The sequence below is a fragment of the Siphateles boraxobius genome, unplaced genomic scaffold (genome assembly GCF_051911475.1).
Source record: "Siphateles boraxobius isolate OS27281-9 unplaced genomic scaffold, OSU_SipBor_1 29, whole genome shotgun sequence".
In the NCBI taxonomy this organism is placed as follows: domain Eukaryota; kingdom Metazoa; phylum Chordata; class Actinopteri; order Cypriniformes; family Leuciscidae; genus Siphateles; species Siphateles boraxobius.
This window is the reverse complement of record NW_027508908.1, coordinates 4,761,141-4,779,584: the sequence shown is the minus strand read 5'-3', so window position 1 is coordinate 4,779,584 and position 18,444 is coordinate 4,761,141. Positions and strand designations below refer to the sequence as shown.

At 39.9% G+C, this 18,444-nt stretch overlaps 1 protein-coding gene across 1 annotated transcript in view; it reads left to right on the top strand.

Annotated features, from left to right (window-relative positions):
• Window positions 1-18,444, top strand: part of sorcs3a (sortilin related VPS10 domain containing receptor 3a) — a 309,488-nt gene that overhangs the window by 224,723 nt on the left and 66,321 nt on the right. The window contains exons 9-12 of the mRNA XM_077246248.1: window positions 496-675; window positions 4,545-4,691; window positions 15,142-15,244; window positions 17,358-17,434. Of these exons, the coding sequence (XP_077102363.1) occupies window positions 496-675; window positions 4,545-4,691; window positions 15,142-15,244; window positions 17,358-17,434 (507 nt within the window). The remainder of the gene's footprint in view (window positions 1-495; window positions 676-4,544; window positions 4,692-15,141; window positions 15,245-17,357; window positions 17,435-18,444) is intronic.

The following is an 18,444-nucleotide window of genomic DNA, read 5'->3' as shown; positions in this document are numbered from 1 at the left end:
TGACCAAAATAAATGATTTAGGAAAAAAAAGACAAAATATGGAGATACAGGGTTCCTGTTTTATTTTGATTGTTTATTTTAAAATCATTTATGAATTTTATTTGTGCGTTTTTATGATTTAATTAATTTTCAGCTTTTGATCAGCTTACAAATCCCCTGCAGACACCTTGCTTGATACACCAGTGGTTTTGGCTTTTATACTTACACCTATTGGCTTGGATGAATGATTACACAAAAGTAAAGGTTTTTTTAAATACCAATGCCAAGCACATTTCTGCACATTTCTCCAGTTACAGAACTGAAGTACAATATATTTTCAGTTGGCTAGCTTTGGTCAGCTGGGTATACATTAAAACACATGTTCAACTGAGCTCTGCACAAACATGTAATCCCGTAGATCATGCCCAGCAAGAACTAGCAGGGGTCCTTACTAATGACTTCTGCTTTCTTTTTTCTCACCCTTCAGCCGTCTTTTCTCCTTCTTTCTTTTTCTAGGACATGCATATTGTGAGCACAGATCAAGGTCAGGTTTTCACCGCCGTCCAGGAGTGGAACCAGAACGAGACCTACAACCTGTACATATCTGACACGCGTGGGGTGTACTTCACCTTGGCCCTGGAAAACGTCAGGACCAGCCGTGGCCTCGGAGGCAACAGCATGATCGACCTTTACGAGGCATAACTTCATCACTAACTTGTTAACACGCTAACATTAGCCTTCACGTCAACGCTTCATGCTAGATGCTCATGACTCCTCGGGCTGCATTAGAATTCATGTCAGACGGCACTTCTCGCCCTGGCACTCAAGCATAGCCCACATTATCTTAAGCCTCTGGGGAATTAGCAAGCGTAAATGAACGATAGGAATTAGACAGAGAGATAAATTGAGTTGTAGTTAAATGTTGTCGAGGGGGGGCTAGCGGGGAGAGGCTGCTGATTCAATGGGAACTGCTCGCGTTTCGTGTACAACCCCGTTTTAAAGGGGTCCTATCATGAGTAATGACGTTTCCCTTGATCTTTTGAGATAAAAGAGTTCATTGTACCATGAAAACAGACTGTAACTTTCTCCCTCTGGGAAAATTTAGCTTAAGTTTAGCTGTGTTTTGGAACATGATAGCTGGTGTCTCGAGCACGGTTAAGGAATGACACTACAATTCTCACATAAAAATTCATATTGTGTTAATTGTTTACATATTTATTTCTTGTTTATTTAGTATGTTAATGCATATTAGAACCTTAAAATAGTTGTGTAGGATAGGTACTTATGTCGACTTCTAGAGACACTTTTTATTTATTATGTCTATTTAATAATTATGAGTCTTTTAGTTGTTTAAAAGGTCATAAAAGGTCATAAAAAGAGTAGAACATACGGCAAGTGGAACTAAATGAAATGAAGTGCCTTTCTCTCTATCAGTTTCTGCTGTTATGTCTCCTCCCATGTTCTTTAAACACCTATCAGCTGTAGTCTGCATTATACCCTTTTCAGGTCAATGGATTTGCTTTGCTTGCTTCTTTTAAAAAGGCTAAATTCTCTATGTTGTAGTAATAGGCTGTTAGATCTTTTCTTTTTAAGTACTAAAGTGAATAGACCTTATTCACAGCAGCGCCATCTTTGATTTTTAACAAGAATGAAAGTGAGGCTGTGATGGATAGACATGCATCTCTTCACTGGGTTGTGCTGTTATTTAATGTGTTTTTGGATTGCTCTGCTGATGAAACACTGCAAAAATATCTTTCCAAGTAACTTAAAAAAAACAACAACAACAATGAGCTCTGGAAAAGTATAAGTGATCTATAGGAGCTTTATACAGCTTTTTACAGCAGATGCCATTGAAAACAAAGTCAATCCCTCACAGCCTCGCTTTCATACCTTTCATGTAGCTGCTCTGAATAACGTCTAGATAGATACTTGCAAACAATAACCTAAACATCGCTATATGTATGTATATAGAAATATTTGTAATGTTAATTTTTAATTCATTTTGATAATTTAATTTAAACCATATGATTTGCATGCATTTTTATACTAAATAATAAAATCACTAGTCTACCACAATCAATATTATTTTGGGAGGATAAGTCCTCCCTTGAAATATTAAGCATCGGAAGTGTAAGTATTTCAAGATCGATCCAACTGCCTGTGACCAAGAATATTGTCTGCAGTTTTTCTATAAGAACATATTTGCCAATTGAGTTCAAGGAAACCATTCTTCCTTCATGACAGTAAGACATTACCACCAGACTATGGTTGCTCTCAGCAAATTCTGTATTACATTGTTTTAAAATTAGCAGCCTACACAAAAAAAGTTGAGGACTGAAACATTCACTCCCCTTGTCCAAGCAGCTAAAAATAGTCTCCATTAGTGATTGCAAGCAAGGATGGTTTCATTAATGCATTGGTTATGATGCGCCTCCCCATTGCTGTGCCAAGGCTGGCTCAATGCACGCTTACCCTGCCAATACTGAATCAGCAGTCCATCCATATCTCTAATAGATTGCAGCAGCCTTCATTACTGCTTATTGAAAACTGGCCTTTTTCACTGAAACTCCAGTTGGAGCCTAGACGCGGTTTGTGGCTGGAAGTTTGTCATATTTATCTGCTTATTGATCGGCGAGAAGTGGGGTTGTTTTACTTTTTTATATAGTTTTATAACAGTAATGCTTAATAATGCATTTTTTGATTCTGGCACCATTTGCACAAACTTTTTTGGTGTTGGCATCAGCAGCATATCATTCTATTGGCAAAGGATGCATTATGATTTCCTTTGGAACACTAAAATATAGACTACGGTTCAAAAGTTTGGGGTCAGTAAGTTTTTTTTTTTTTTTTTTTTAAAGAAATGAATTCTTTTATTCAGCCATGATGTATTAAATTGGTTAGAAGTAACAGTAAGGACTTCTACATTGTTATAAAAATGTCCAATATTCTATTCATCAAAGTTGTTTTAAATTGTAATAATATTTTAAAATAATAAAATGAATGGTGAGCATAAGAGACTTCAAGTTTCAAAAACTTTAAAATAATCTTAACATTCTCAATCGTTTGAACGGGACACTCTTAAAAGTAAAGTTCTAAAAAAAATGTTTTTTCATGGATGCCATAGAACAATCTTTTTTTTTTTTTTTCTTAGAGTGAAGAAGATTTTAATAACCTAATGAATCTTTTTGCACTATACATAACCTTTTTGTGGAATGGAAAGTTTCCGTGGATGTTAAAAGGAATGGTTCAGCCAAAAATGAAAAATATGTCATCATTTACTCACCCTCAAGTTGTTTCAAACCTGTATGAGTTTCTTTCTTCTGATGAACACAAAATAATATATTTAGAAGAATGTCAGTAAGAGAATGAAGTAACCAAACAGTTTGTGTACCCCCTTAGCTTCCATATTCTTTTTTTCCATGCTATGGAAGTCAATCCATCAACTGTTTGGTTACCCATATTATTAAAAATATCTTTTGTGTTGAGCAAAAGAAAGAAATTCATACGTGTTTGGAGCAACTTCAGGGCGAGTACATTTTTGGGAAAACTATCCCCTCAAAAAGGTTTTTCATAGAACCAACAATAAGAATAAAGAACCTTTATTTAGTGTACAATAGACCCAAAAAGTTTATTGACATCATTGTTTCATTGTTTGCTTTCTCAGAATAAAATTGTCTTAGGCATTTTTATTATTACTTTTAACCAACTGGTCTCTAAGTTGATTATAAGCAGATGTAGAAAGTCACTTCCCCAGGTTGCCAATGATCTCCAATTTTGTTTTTCCTCCCAGTTGAAAAGTCACCAACATACTGTATGTTGCATCCCAAATGGCAAACAGTTAAAACATCAAGACTTTCTTGGTCATTTGGCTTTTACTCTGTTTTTAACAGATGTATTTCAGGCTAAAGATCTTTGCTTTGTTTGCTCTTTTGATTGTTTGCATAGTGCTGAACACGTAGTCCTGATGAATTCATTGTAAACACGAATGAGCAGCGGATCCACTCACTGAAGTGTGACCCGATTTGCAGAGCATGCTGAATATGAACCACTCTACCACAACCAGTACATCCATCTTCTTCCGGGGAGAACATTGGAATGGAGAGATGGAAGCTAAAGGATAATAAATAATTACCACTGTGATTGACACGTCTGGCCAGCGGAGGAGGGGACATCATTAGCCGTGTCCATCCAATGCGGCTCCGTCACTGTGACACTGTCAAATGCAGTCCCTATTAGTGCCACTTACAGACTCGGACCCTGCCTTAGAGCAGGCTTTGCTAGCCGGAGTGATTTAAACCGGTCGCTAGCACCACTGTCACGATTCAATATTTCTGAGTTTGGACTTGTTTCAAGCCATGGATGAGCAGCCTGGCTGTGGGTTAGATGCTTGTCAGCTAGAGGAATACCTTGAAATTGTCTGGAACATGTCAGTTAGCTTGAGCTATCATAGAGTGGGCGCTAGATACTGCGTAATTAAGAGGCTTTATTAGATGACAGTCGAAAGAGCTGTAACCATGGAGATAGATGTTCATATTTGTATCGTATTTCTTCCCCCTTGTTCCCAGGTAGCAGGAATTGAAGGTATGCTCATTGCTAACAGGAAGGTGGAGAACCAGGTGAAGACGTACATTACTTACAACAAGGGCCGTGACTGGAGACTTTTGCAGGCGCCTGCTACTGACCTGGCTGGAAATCCCATTCATTGTGTGCTGGTAAGGAAGTGAGAGAGAGAAATAAAGATGTGGGTTGGACGAAAATTCATTTAATTTATTATTTCACTTCATTTCATTTAATTATTCAGTGAACTATTTATTTATCTCATGTTAATCATTACTAAAATACATTTTATACATTGTAATTGTTATCAAATAAAAATAAAGTAAAATTAAATTTGTAATTGTTTTTATTGTATTGCAATTTTTAATAGTGAGTGAACTATTCCTTTAACTTGGTCAATTTGTTAATCATTAATTATTACAAAAATAATATTTTATTATTTTTTATTATTATTTTATTTTGTTATTTATGGCTATACAAAAGAATATGCAAGGAATGTAGATAATATCTTTTGTTGGCATGCACTCAGCTTAACTGTCTAATTCTCTCAAGGTAATTTTATTTCTACAAATAATTTGATTAAAGGCTACAGATCAAGTAATATATAATTATTATTATTATTATTATTATTATTATTAAATGAAAACTAGTTTTAGGGTCTTGGATACACATAGGGAACCATGAATATTTAATAGCAGTATAATGTTTAGATGCAGAAGAAAAATGAAGGCCGAAATACACACAGAGGGCCCCTGCAGATTGAAGAGGCTTGAATCTGAGTTGACTGTAAACTCTTGTTTGACACTCTCATTAGCCTCCTATAATCCTTACGGTTATTGACTTGAAATCCTGTTGCCTTTGCCGTCCACGTAATAATGTCAAGCCATCCATTGAGGGGATGAAAAGGACACTTTCTTGCACGTGGAGAGCAGATATAATTCTTGTTCCCTTTCCGTCGCTCACGTTCTGATTGGGACCACGCTTAGGGAGCCTGTCACCTTCGAGTATTGATAAAATGAGCCAATGCACATTGGCGTGCGAGTTTTGCATCTCACACTCCGCCCAGCAGCGTATAAATACGGAAGTAGATGCACGCACCAGTTGCCTTTCGATTTAAAGCCGATCGGTCTTCATGCCAATGTCTCTAAAGAGTGTTGTTATATTACAACGAGCGTGTGTGTCGGCGCTTCTTCAGGAAGTCCTTCCGGGTGCTGGTGGTTTTACAGCGCGAGTGCAGCGGTGGTCACGCGCCTTCTGAGCTCTCAACTGCTGTTTCAATAGCATCACAATTCTGTGTTTGTTTGTCTGACTGCCGGTTGAGTGCGTCACTGGTACAGGCTGCACCATCCCTGTCAGTGATGCCGCGATCATTTTCCTGTGTGCTCCGGCACTGGTGAGAGTTTTTCATTTCCTGAAAGAACAACATGTGTGCGTTTGCGTCTTTTTCAAGATGTCATTCCACCCATGTGTTTCTCGATGCGGTCATTTCCTGTCCCCCTCTGATGGTCACAGTTGTTGCATCACGTGTTTAGGCTTACAGTATGCTGTAATCCCATCGCATGTCACAATTCGCCCGCCACCTCCCCTATGGAGCCAGAAGCATCTGAGGTCGCTTCGTGCCACTTATATACCCGGCCTGCTCAATCGTGCCGCCAACGAGCTCTCACGACAGCCAGTGGCCCAGGGAGAGTGGCGACTCCATCCCCAGGCGCTCCAGCTGATGTGGGAACACTTCAGGACGCACAGATATATCTGTTTGCCTCTCCGGACTCATCCCATTGCCAGTTGATTTACTCCCTGATGGAGGGGACCCTCGGCATGGATGCGCTGGCACACAGCTGGCCCCGGGGCCTCTGCAAGTATGTGTTTCCCCCAGTTAGCCTTCTTTCACAGACTATGTGCAAAGTCAGGGAGGAAGAGGAGCAGGTCTTGCTAGTTGCCTCTTAATGGCCCAACCAGACCTGGTTCCCCGAACTTGTGCTCCTCTCGACAGCCCCTCCCTGGCCCATTCCTCTGAGGGAGGAACTTCTCTCTCAGGGATGGGGCACCTTATGGCACCCGCGTCCAGACCTCTGGAAACTCCATGTCTGGTCTCTGGACGGGACATGGAGGTTCTAGGTGATGTACCACAGTCAGTCGTAGTGTTTGTTATGTTGGAGGTCCTAGGAGAGGTAATTATCTGCTTTAATGTCAAATCCCTGTATTTTGCCGGTAATGACTTTAAAAAACAATTATGTTTTGTTTTGTTATGTTGGAGGTCCTAGGAGAGTTACTTATCTGCTTTAATGTCCCTGTCTTTTGCCGGTAATGACTGTAAAAGGCAATTAGCCCATATGGTAGTAATAGCACTTTCAACCACTTAGAGTGTAGCTACTTCCTGGGCGTTGGCACAGGATGCCTCGCTGACAGATGTTTGTAGAGCTGGGTGACACCTAACACGTTGGTTAGATTCCATAGCTTACGTGTCGAGCCAGTTGCCTCTCTTCACATAGAAGCCAGTTAACACTGTAAGTGTCCCCATCCCCCTCCTATGGACTGTATATGTGTGCCATTCTTGCTCGATTTGAGTTCCCCTTTAGCTGAACCCTGTTGAGTTCATCCACTCCCCTTCGGCATTGGACGTGGCGGAGAGTCCGATGCTAGGCCTACCACTCGTATGCACTGGTGGAACTTGTGCTATGCTGGGTCCATATGTTGTGATCCCTACGGCGATCCCATATGTCAATTCTTCCATAGTACGGCTCCCTGCGGCAGGCCCGTGTCTTTCCCTTGGCAGAGCCTGCTCTGCCGGCGCTGGCTGGTTAAGTCTCCCCCCTTTATAGGCTGGAGCCACCTCAATGACATTCCATATGTTGTACTGACCGGTAATCTGCCCAGTCCATATGTGTATCTCCACATGTTACCTCCCTGCCGGGCTGGATGTGGCTTCCGTAGCGCCCCTCCTTCCATCGAAAGGGCACGCTTTCCCGGTGCTTTTTCTAAGTCTAACTGAGTGGGTCTTGCGGAACAGCAGTGACTTCCCTGGCAGCACTAGTGGCGTTTTAATTGGGATCCCAATCAGTCGACGACTACGTCGAACGTGAGCGACTGAAAAGGAACGTCCCGGTTATCTAGGTAACTCTCATTCCCTGAACGGAGACGTAGTCCCATCAGAGATGACTAAGATGACAGGCTACAGTCAGAGATCTGTCCTGTTAGTTGGTGTGAAAGGGGTTTTTGGCATCAATTGAAAATGTGATTTGGTATACGACTCCTCTCAGCTTTGCAATGAACAGTTCACCCTAAATTACAAAAACAAACCACAAGAGAAAATTCTGTCATTTACTCAAACTTAAGTCATTCCAAACTCATGACTTTGTCTTCCGTGTAACATAAAATACGATATTTTGAGAAATGTCCATACAGTGGAAGTCAGTCATTCTCCAAAATATCTTCTTTTGTGTTCTGCAGAAGAAAGTCATACAGGTTTAGAACGACAATTTTAATATCCAATCTGATAGTGAGCAGCTTGTGTAGTCTTTTAATGCTTAATTTGCTAATTTAAATCTCAGTTGTGCAGGTTATGTTACACTTCCCTGCCATTTTGAAAAAAAAAAAACTAATGCATTTCCATGCAGTTAGCAATGCATAGTAATGCACAATATAATCTTATATGAATGTCTTCATATTTGCCTGCATTTGTTTGGCTTATGCAATGGCCAGTTTTGGGAAGTAACGGAATACATGTACCGGCGTTACATATTCAGAATACAAATTACGAGTAACTGTATTCCGTTACAGTTACAATTTAAATAGTTGGTATGTAGAATACAGTTACATTGTTAAAATCAATGGATTACATGACGATACTTTTCTGTTTCACAAGTTTAATCACTCTCTAAATAAATTAAGGCAACTCTATGCATTTCCCAGAAGCCCCAATATGAAAACGAAAAAAATGTGCGGTTTTAGTGATCAGTCACAATGGAGTCGGAAGAGGAGCAGTGGGAGCTAGAGGTAGAGATGGAGCCGGAAGAACAGAGCCAGGGCAAGAATGCGTTTCTATATTGGAAATTCAAACAGCATTTCACATTAAAGAAAGAGAAGGGAGAACAAATATAGACTAACTGTGCAGTGCAACATCTGCTTGCAAGCAACCATCCTCCTTTCAGCGTCGAATGACTCCACCTTCAACCTGAAGAAGCATCTTAAAGTTATTATTATTATTTTTTAATTAGCCAGGGGTAGTCGTCTGCTGTAGTTTTACTGGTCACCTTGTTATTTTATAGTTGTATCTGGTAGGCTACTAGTGTAACGATTCCTGTCTGTGTTTCCCTTGTCTTGTGTGAACTTTAGTTATTTCCTGTTCTGTGTCATGTTTTGTAGTCCTTGTAGTTTTTCTAGTTTATTAGTATCCCCAGGTTTTTCTGATTAACCACGCCCTCCTGTTATCTTTTTTAGCTTGTTAGTCTCTCTATTTAAACCTTGTGTCTTGTTACAGTGTTTGTGGGTTCATGATGATGTTGTTAGATGTTGGTTGGGTCGTTCTCTATTTCTGAGTTTTTGAGTCTGTCTAGTCTTTAATTTATTTAATAAAAGTACTACTGCTGCATTTGGATCCTGCTTCCTTTTATGTTCCAACCTGCCACGTGACAGATGAACCCACCACTAACGTGGATCCAGCAGCAATGACCTCCAGGAATCCAGTAGCACGGATTATGCATCTCCGTCAGGGAGACCGGCCCATTGAGGAGTATGTACAGGATTTTATCAATCTGGCAAATGTTACTTCTATTGACCCTCCGTGCCTCATGATATTTTTTAGAGGGAGACTATCAGAGCCACTGGGGTTAACCATGCCACTGCACCCTCCTCACTGCACTTTAGGATTTTATATTGGCTTGGCCCTGCAACTGAGTGATTCGAGATATGCTGTGGGGATCACAGAAGAGAAACGTGGTACTCCCACATTAGCCCTCATTCCGCAGTCTTGTCACGTCACGTCTGCCGTTCCAGAGACTGTTCACGTCACTACTGCCGATCCAGAGACTTTTCACGTCACACCTGCCGATCCAGAGACTGTTCACGTCACTTCTGCCGATCCAGAGACTGTTCACGTCACTTCTGCCGATCCAGAGACTGTTCACGTCACTTCGGCCAAGCCAGTGTCTTCGGACAAGATGGCCGCCGCCCAGCCAGTGTCTCCGGACAATATGGCTGCCGCTAAGCCAGAGTCTGTTCCTGAGCCGGTTTCTGTTTTTGAGCCAGTTTTTTCCTGCCCATGATCCCATGGATGCCCCCAAGGGATTTTTTTTTTGGGGGGGGGCAATAAGGCCCTGCCTTGGTCAGCCGAAGGGTCGTCTCCTCCCAGGCCTCCTGAACCGTCTGCTCCACCCTGGCCGCCTGAAGGGTCGTCTCTGCTCTGGCCGCCCTGAAGGGTCGTCTCCGCCCTAGCCGCCTGAAGGGTCGTCTCCGCCCTGGCCACCCAAAGGGTCTTCACCGCCGTGGCCGCCCAGAGGGTCTTCACCGCCGTGGCCGCCCGAAGGGTCTTCACTGCCGTGGCCGCCCGAAGGGTCTTCTCCGCCGTGGCCGCCCGGAGGGTCTTCTCCGCCGTGGCCGCCCGGAGGGTCTTCTCCGCCATGGGCGCCAGAGGGAAAGTCTCCACCCTGGCCGCCCGATAGACTGACGTCTTCGCCCTGGTCGCCCGATGTGTCGCCTGCTCCGCCCTGGTCACCTGCACAGCCTGCTCCGTCCTGGTCGCCTGCACAGCCTGCTCTGCCCTGGTCGCTTGCACAGCCTGCTCTGCCCTGGTCGCCTGCATGGCCTGCTCCGCCCTTGCCTCTCGTCATGTCGCAGTCTCCAGGCCCTCTTCCGTTTCACGGGCCTGGCCCTCCACCCCGCCCCGGGATCCGCCTCCGTTCCACCACCCTCCTGGACTATTGTTTTCTGAGTGTCTGGAATACACTCCTTAAGTGGGGGCCTATGTAATGATTCCTGTCTGTGTTTCCTTTGTCTTGTGTTAACCTTAGTTATTTCCTGTTCTGTGTCATGTTTTGTAGTCCTTGTAGTTTTTTCTAGTTTATTAGTATCCCCAGGTGTTTCTGAATAACCACACCCTCTTGTTATCTTGTTTAGCTTGTTAGTCTCTGTATTTAAACCCTGCGTCTTGTTACAGTTTTTGTAGGTTCATGATGTTGTTAGATATTGGTTGTGTCGTTCTCTATGTCTGAGTTTTTTAAGTTTGTCTAGTCTGTAGTTTATTTAATAAAAGTACTACTGCTCTATTTGGATCCTGCTTCCTTCAATGTTCCAACCTGCCACGTGACAACTAGCTACCAGGGCTGTAATGATATGCAATATGAAACCGAAATCGCAACACTCAGATCCATGAACCTTTATCGCGGTGTGAGAAGGCGGAATCCCAGAGTTATCCTTCCCGTCCAGATCCAATGCTACCACATCTTTAAATTTGAAGTTAACTTTATAAAATACGTAGACCTACACCACAAAACTAGTTGAGGAATAATTATTTAAAATTGAGCAATTCCAGCGTTATGGATGTGACAGCAGACAGATGTGTTTGCAGACAAAACTTGAAATATAAATTCTCAGAAAATGCATTTAATACCATTGAAACGTCTGTTTATATATTCATACTCCCTTAATAAAGGAGCCCAGACATTAGAAAAATATCTGTCTATGCGTTTTATATTTAATATGAGGGAAATAAACATGCGTGTCAAAAAATCTTTAACTTTTAGCTGGCCAAATATTTTTTAGTAGGCTACTACTTCTGTGAATTAGGCAACACTGCGCAAACCAAAAGTAATAGTACCCACCGGATGAGGAAGGGTTGGGTCTCCATAGAACATAAAATATACTTTTTTTTTTTTTCGTGTTCGCATTTAGGAGGAAAAAAGAATGTTACGGACGTGACCGCTCTGAAAGACTGCTTTAAAACTTTCAAAGAGGCCTCAAACAGATGCACAAAAGCCTTTCTTTAAAGTGAATTTCGTTTTGTATTAATTGTATCTTAATTTGAATCAATGTTTCATCAACCAATTGCCTGGATTTAATAAATAAGAAGTAAATGCAGCAGACAATAGATATCACGGCACGGAGGCGCCGGCGCGTGAACTGGAGAAACTTAGCGTATAAGGTAGTCTACTTGCCTCACAGACATGTCTACTTTTAAACAATTCAACAATTGAAAATGAAAGAAAACAGACTGCTCTCTGCTTATGTAATCTGTATGAAATGTGCATTTCTCTCTTACGCGTTAGGCTGCTGCGAAGATCGCGAGTCATCATCGTCAACTTCATCTTTGCAGCTGACACTAACATATGCATAATCATTACTTCTGCCGGTTCTTTGTGACAGCTTTTAGGTGCTTTATAGGCAGCGCCACCCTTACATGTTACATGAACGTGTCACCACCGCATCATCGCACCAGTGACCGCAACATACACTTATAGTCTTTGTTTTTCTATAGCAAATTATAATATATTGCACTTTCAGGGAGACATGGGCCTAACACATTCAGCCAGTTGGAACAGAAAAACACACCAGAATAGGCCTGTTTAGTAAGCAGGATTTGATGGCCGCATTCCTACACTTATAAAATGCAATTCAATGTGGAAGTAATCCAAGTATTCAGAATACGTTACTCAGATTGAGTAATGTAACGGAATACGTTACAAATTACATTTTTGGGCATGTATTCTGTATTCTGTAAAAGTATCCATCCCAACACTGGCAATGGCTTTGATGCATGTTCGAGGCCATGCACTAACATTTTGTAATGTAATGTAAAACCATCACAATTATCTTGTTTTCCACAGAAATATCTATCTGTACAACAGTTTTGAACATTGATAGTATTTTAGTGTCATAACTCATTTCTCAGTTGCCATCTACTTTAATGAGTGGCCAGTTGTTAAATATTTGTCATGAAATCATGACACGTATGTAACCCTCATTCCCTGAAGGAGGGAATGGAGACGTAGTCCCGTCGCCACTATTGCTGGACCGCCGCTGACACCGGCCTCTGCTCGGCTCCTCAGCGAAAGACAACTGGTGCATGCATCCACTTCCGTATTTATACCCGTGCCGTGGGGCGGAGCGTGAGATGCATAGCTCGCATGCCAATGTGCATTAGATCGTTTTATCAATACTCGAAGATGATCACGCTCCCTAAGCGTGATCCCAATCAGTCAACACGTCGACTACTTCTCCTGTCCCTCCTTCAGGGAATGAGGGTTACATATGTAACTGAGACGTTTTGTTATGTTGGAGGTCCTAGGAGAGTTACTTCTCTGCTTTAATGTCAAATCCCTGTCTTTTACCGGTAATGACTTTAAAAGGCAATTTGCCCGTATGGTAAGGATAGCACTTTCAACAATGCTATACCCCCCACCCCCATTCATGTTACCTTTTCACTGTTGGATAAATAATATGTACCCACAATTGCACTCAGTAATAAAACATCACACATGCCCTTTATTTCAAATACATACACATACTTGTACAAGTCACGGCTTGAGGCTGTCTAGTTTCTACATGCTATTTTGGAATATTTACTAACATGGACCAATCAGCTGTAAGCGTGCGGCTACTTCAGCAATAGTAAAATTAAATAAAATGCTACTTTATTTGGAAATGCTATGAAATTGACTTTGCATGAGCTAGTTTAGAATAGTAAAATACATACCATTCAAAAGTTTGGTGGTAATAAAAAGAAATTGTAATGTAAAGGAAGTCTCTTATGCTCACCATTTATTTGACTAAAGATACAGTAAAACAGGAACAGTAGATTCAAAATAGTTTAAAAATGTAATTTATTCCTTGGATGTCAATTATCAGCATCATCACTCGTCTTCAGTGTCACATGATCCTTAGAAATCATTCTAATACGGTGCATTTCTTATGATTATCAATGTTGAAAACTGCTAAAAGCATGATTTTTTTCAGAATTTTGTAATGAATAGATTAACTAATAGATTTTTTGTAACAATTTAAAAGTCTTTACTTTCACTTTTGATCAATTTAATGCATCCTGGCTTTTAAAAAAGTGCTAACCCCAAATAATAGTGTATGATAGTTTAACTACAACTGAAAAACAGAAGATTACTAAAATTATACAACAGTCATTTAATAGCAGTCAAAATAAAGTAGACTGATTTATTATTTATTTACATTATTATATGTACATTTAGTGCTTCCCATGTAGTACAGGTGATTATAATGGCCACAATTTAGTTTTGACGTGTCAAGGCATGCCACAGTGTAGGGCTTTCAATTTCAGGAATCAACTTCCTTATTTGAAAAGTGTAATAGAATAACACATGAACTTGGAAACGTATACACAAATTCACAATTCAGGACATCATTGTGCAGTGTTTCTGCACCCAGGGAGATTCTCAAAGTTAATTTAAAAACATATCAAGCAAACAAAACACATCAATGAGTCAAAGCTCAGAAATGATGTGATAAAATGTTAGCAAATGTGTGCAGAGACAGGGGTGGTCATCTGTGTTGATAATTGTACACCTATAAAACATCACATCACATTGTTTATCCTCTGCAAATTGCTTTCCAGGTGACTGTGTTGACAGCCAAACACCTACTAATCTAATAGATGCATTGCCATTTTGTTTTGTTTTTGTATCGTCTACCAAAAATCTGGCCTTTATGGTTTGTACTTCAGATATTTAGAAAATATCAAATTTGGACCACAAAACCAGTCACATGGGTCAATTTTATGAAAAAGCTGAATAAATAAGCTTTCCATTGATGTATGGTTTGTTATGATAGGACAATATTTGGCCGAGATATAACTATTTGAAAATCTGGAATCTGAGGGTGCAAGAAAATCTAAATATTGCGAAAATCGCCTTTAAAGTTGTCCATTAATGTTCGCGATTGTGCTGCATCCACTCAAAAAAATAAATGTTTTATATATGTACGGTAGGAAATGTACAAAATATTTTCATGGAACATGATCTTTACTTAATATCCTAATTATTTTTGATAAAAAAGAAAAATCGATCATTTTGACCCATACAATGTATTGTTGAATATTGCCACAAATATACCCATGCTACTTGTGACTGGTTTTGTGATTCAGGGTGTCAAATATGGAATATTCTACATCCGAATTTGAATGGAACGCGCATTATTCTCACAACAGCTGTATTTTTCAAAATTCTCCATGTGTTGCCTTGATAATCGTAGTACCTCTTTGCAGCATTGTCCTCTATCATCCTTTAACATGATTGGCTAGGTTTGCTTCATAGATTTATTGCCTTGATTTACCTGAGCTGTTATTTTGTTTACATGCAGATATCCGACCACAAGATTAACAGTACTCAGTGCACAATAGATCACACAGCATTATCCATGTTACTCTTGGGTCATGACAGTGAATTATGGGAGTTGTTTCTATATCATGAATTGTTTAATATTAAGCATAAAGTCACCTATAATATGGCCAACACAGCACTGCTTGTGCGCTTATTGTCTCAGACTTTCTCATGCCTGCGGGATCACGTTGGGTTGGTTTGATTGACAGCTACATAATAGCTTTGTTGTGGCTAATGGAGGATGTGTCACTTTCTCTCTGCTCAGCCGTTTTGCTCGCTGCACCTACAACTGCAGATGTCAGAGAACCCGTACCTCTCAGGCTCCATCTCCACCAAGAGCTCGGCGCCGGGAGCCATTGTGGCTACAGGTAAATGGAAAACCTGAATGACATGTGTGGGACTGTCATGTTTAGTTGCTGTTGTGTGTGTTGGCGTGTTTGTGAGAAACTAAAATGCTGCTTGTTACTTCAGGCTGGTCACTAAGAATGCTTTCACACCAGAGCTTTTGCTGTTCGCAGTCAGAGATGTGTCCTGTTAGTTGGTGTGAAAGTGGTTTTTGGCATCAATTGAAAATGTGATTTGGCATACGACTCCTCTCAGCTTTACAATGAGCAGTTCACCCTAAATTACAAAAACGAACCACAAGAGAAAATTCTGTCAATTACTCAACCTTATGTCATTCCAAACTCACGACTTTGTCTTCCGTGGGACATAAAATGAGATCTTTTGAGAAATGTCCATACAGTGGAAGTCAGTCATTCTCCAAAATATCTTCTTTTGTGTTCTGCAGAAGAAAGTCAAGAAGAAATTTAAATCTCAGTTGTTCAGGTTGTGTTACACTTCCCTGCTATTAGAAAAAAACGAATGCAGTTCCATGCAGTTAGCAATGTACAGTAATGCACATTATTCTCTTATATGAATGTCCTCATATTTGTCTGCATTTTTTTGGCTTATGCAACGGTTTTGATGCATGTTCGAGGCCATGCACCAAAATTTTGTATTGTTACGTAAAACCATTACAATTATCCTGGTTTCCACAGAAATATCTATCTGTACAACAGTTTTGAACATTGATAGTAATCCAGTGTCATAACTCATTTCTCAGTTGCCCTGTTCTTTAATTAGTGGCCAGGTGTTAAAAATTTGTCATGAAATCACCTCAAGTGCAATCATTTATTAAATATACAGGATTTCTCTAAACATAAACATCTCTCTCATTTCACATCTCCAGCGGGTTTGTTGTTAAAGTTTTCACTCGAAGGAAATAAACTAATTTCTCACAGGCAACTCAAGGAAGTACAATCACTTCATTCTCACTTCTCATCTCATTCTGACAGTCTTAGAAGACAGGGCAACGGCACACAGCAGAGGCGACTGCAGGTTATACGCTAGCCATCATGTTTGTGTGCCTAGGCGTAAAACAACATCGACACAACAAAACTACACAAGAGTATCAGTTCATTTGTGAATAGGCAGCACTCTTTCCTTATCTGTCTTGTTCGCTCTACTGTAATTCAGAGTCGTTCCCAGAGGGAAATTTTGTTGCTCAGAACTTTCTCTTTTAGAGCTTCGGAACATTGACTCAGATGTTTCTCCTAAAATTCACAATTTTTTTTATTGTTTTCATACAGTAACAATTTACATATACAACATGAGTGTGGATACTATACAGTAGCTCAGACCATTTGCTCTTGGAGGATGAATTTGATTAGAAGGGTTTGAAATCATATTGAAATATTTTAATAGCCTACTTTTATTCTGCAAGGATGCATTATATTGATCAAGAGAGACTGTAAAGACATTTATAATGTTACAAAGATTTTGATTTCAACTATGTGCTCTTTTGATTCGGCGGTCTTTCTATTCATCAAAGAATCCTGAAAATATAGTATCATGGTTTCTACAGAAATATTAAGCCGCACAACTGTTTTCAACATTGATAATAATTAATGTTTTTTTGAGTAGCAAATCATCACATTAGTATATTTCTGAAAGATCATGTGACACTGAAGACGCTGAATGATGCTGAATGATGCTGAAAATTCAGCTTTGCTTTAAAAGAATACATTGCATTTTAAAATATATTACAATTATTTACAAATATTTTAAATTGAAATAATATTTCACATTTTGTATTTTTTATCAAATAAATGCAGCCTGGGTGAGCAATAGAGACTCAAAAACATTACAAAAATATTTTAATGATAGTGCATTACATTTTTTTTGTCAGGATGTGAGGAAACATTGCAGTCAGAGCTGAGTGTGTTTGTGTATGTGTGTATATGCACGTTGTGTGTATATTGAGCTTGTATGAGCATGAATTGAGCAAATATTGAACCATACTGCCTGACCTCAATTGCAAAGGCTGCTTATTCAAATATAAATACATATTTGTTGGTTTATGGATTTTAAATGTGGCATGCTGGTTTTTACACTGTTTCATTATTTAACACAAATGTTTTTTTATGGTTTATTTTCTAGGAAATATTGGCTCCGAACTGTCCTACAATAATGTGGCTATGTTCATTTCATCAGACGCAGGCAATAACTGGAGACAGGTATGGCTGCTTGACACCTTTGTACTACAAATATCTGTACTAATTTAATTTAACAATGTTAAATTAAGAAGATTCATATGTATGTATGTGTGTATATATATATATATATATATATATATATATATATATATATATATATTGAATGAACCCTAAACACAAGCCATCCACGAGACTGAGCCTGACAAGATTGACTGAACCTAAACACGTTTTGTCACAAAAGCCGGTTTTGTCCACTGTCAAGGCATCGCAAGTTCATGTTTTACTGCATAAACAGACAAGCACCCATGTTGTTTGTGAACACAACCCGATAAGTCATCGCGCAGTATTCAGGTCAGGTGACAAGGCTGTTAGTCACTTCGAAAAGTCGCGCTAGCTGAGAGGAGTTTCGTCAAAGCTGACTAAAAGTGATCGAAACGAACTTGATGAACCCGTGATATCTTCTTCGGAGCGTAAATAAAAGCTGATACTTTTTCACGGAACCTTGCTTAAGCAGTGCGGTAGTGGTGAGGCATAAGCTCGCTGTATTGCTTGTATAATCACAACAACAAAGTTTGTCAGGTGTCTATGTCAGCTGAGGAGATAAACGTTACAAAGATTAACCGAGTGTTTTATTATGTATCATAGCAATTAATTGGTTTTTACTTGGCAAAACCGAAAAGGTTAAACTAGAGTGCAAAAGCTAGCATAAAAAATAAAAGGCATCTTTACACAGCTGAGTTAAGGCTGCTCTGTGCCTGCTCAAAATTTTGTGTAAAGACGCAATGCAGCATGAAAGCCAGACTAAATTATACCTGCCCTGAACCACCTCAGCCCCTAGTATAACAATATGCAGTACAAATTGTTGTGTAAATGCATTTATGAGCAGCATTAAGGGGTCTTTGTAAAGACACATACTTGCCACTGCGGAAGTGCTTCTGTGCCACCTTTGTAGTGTAAATTGGGCATTTGACTGCAAGAAAAGTAGTCAAATTTGTTCAATATACAAACTGCCTTTAGGGGCTTTCGCACCA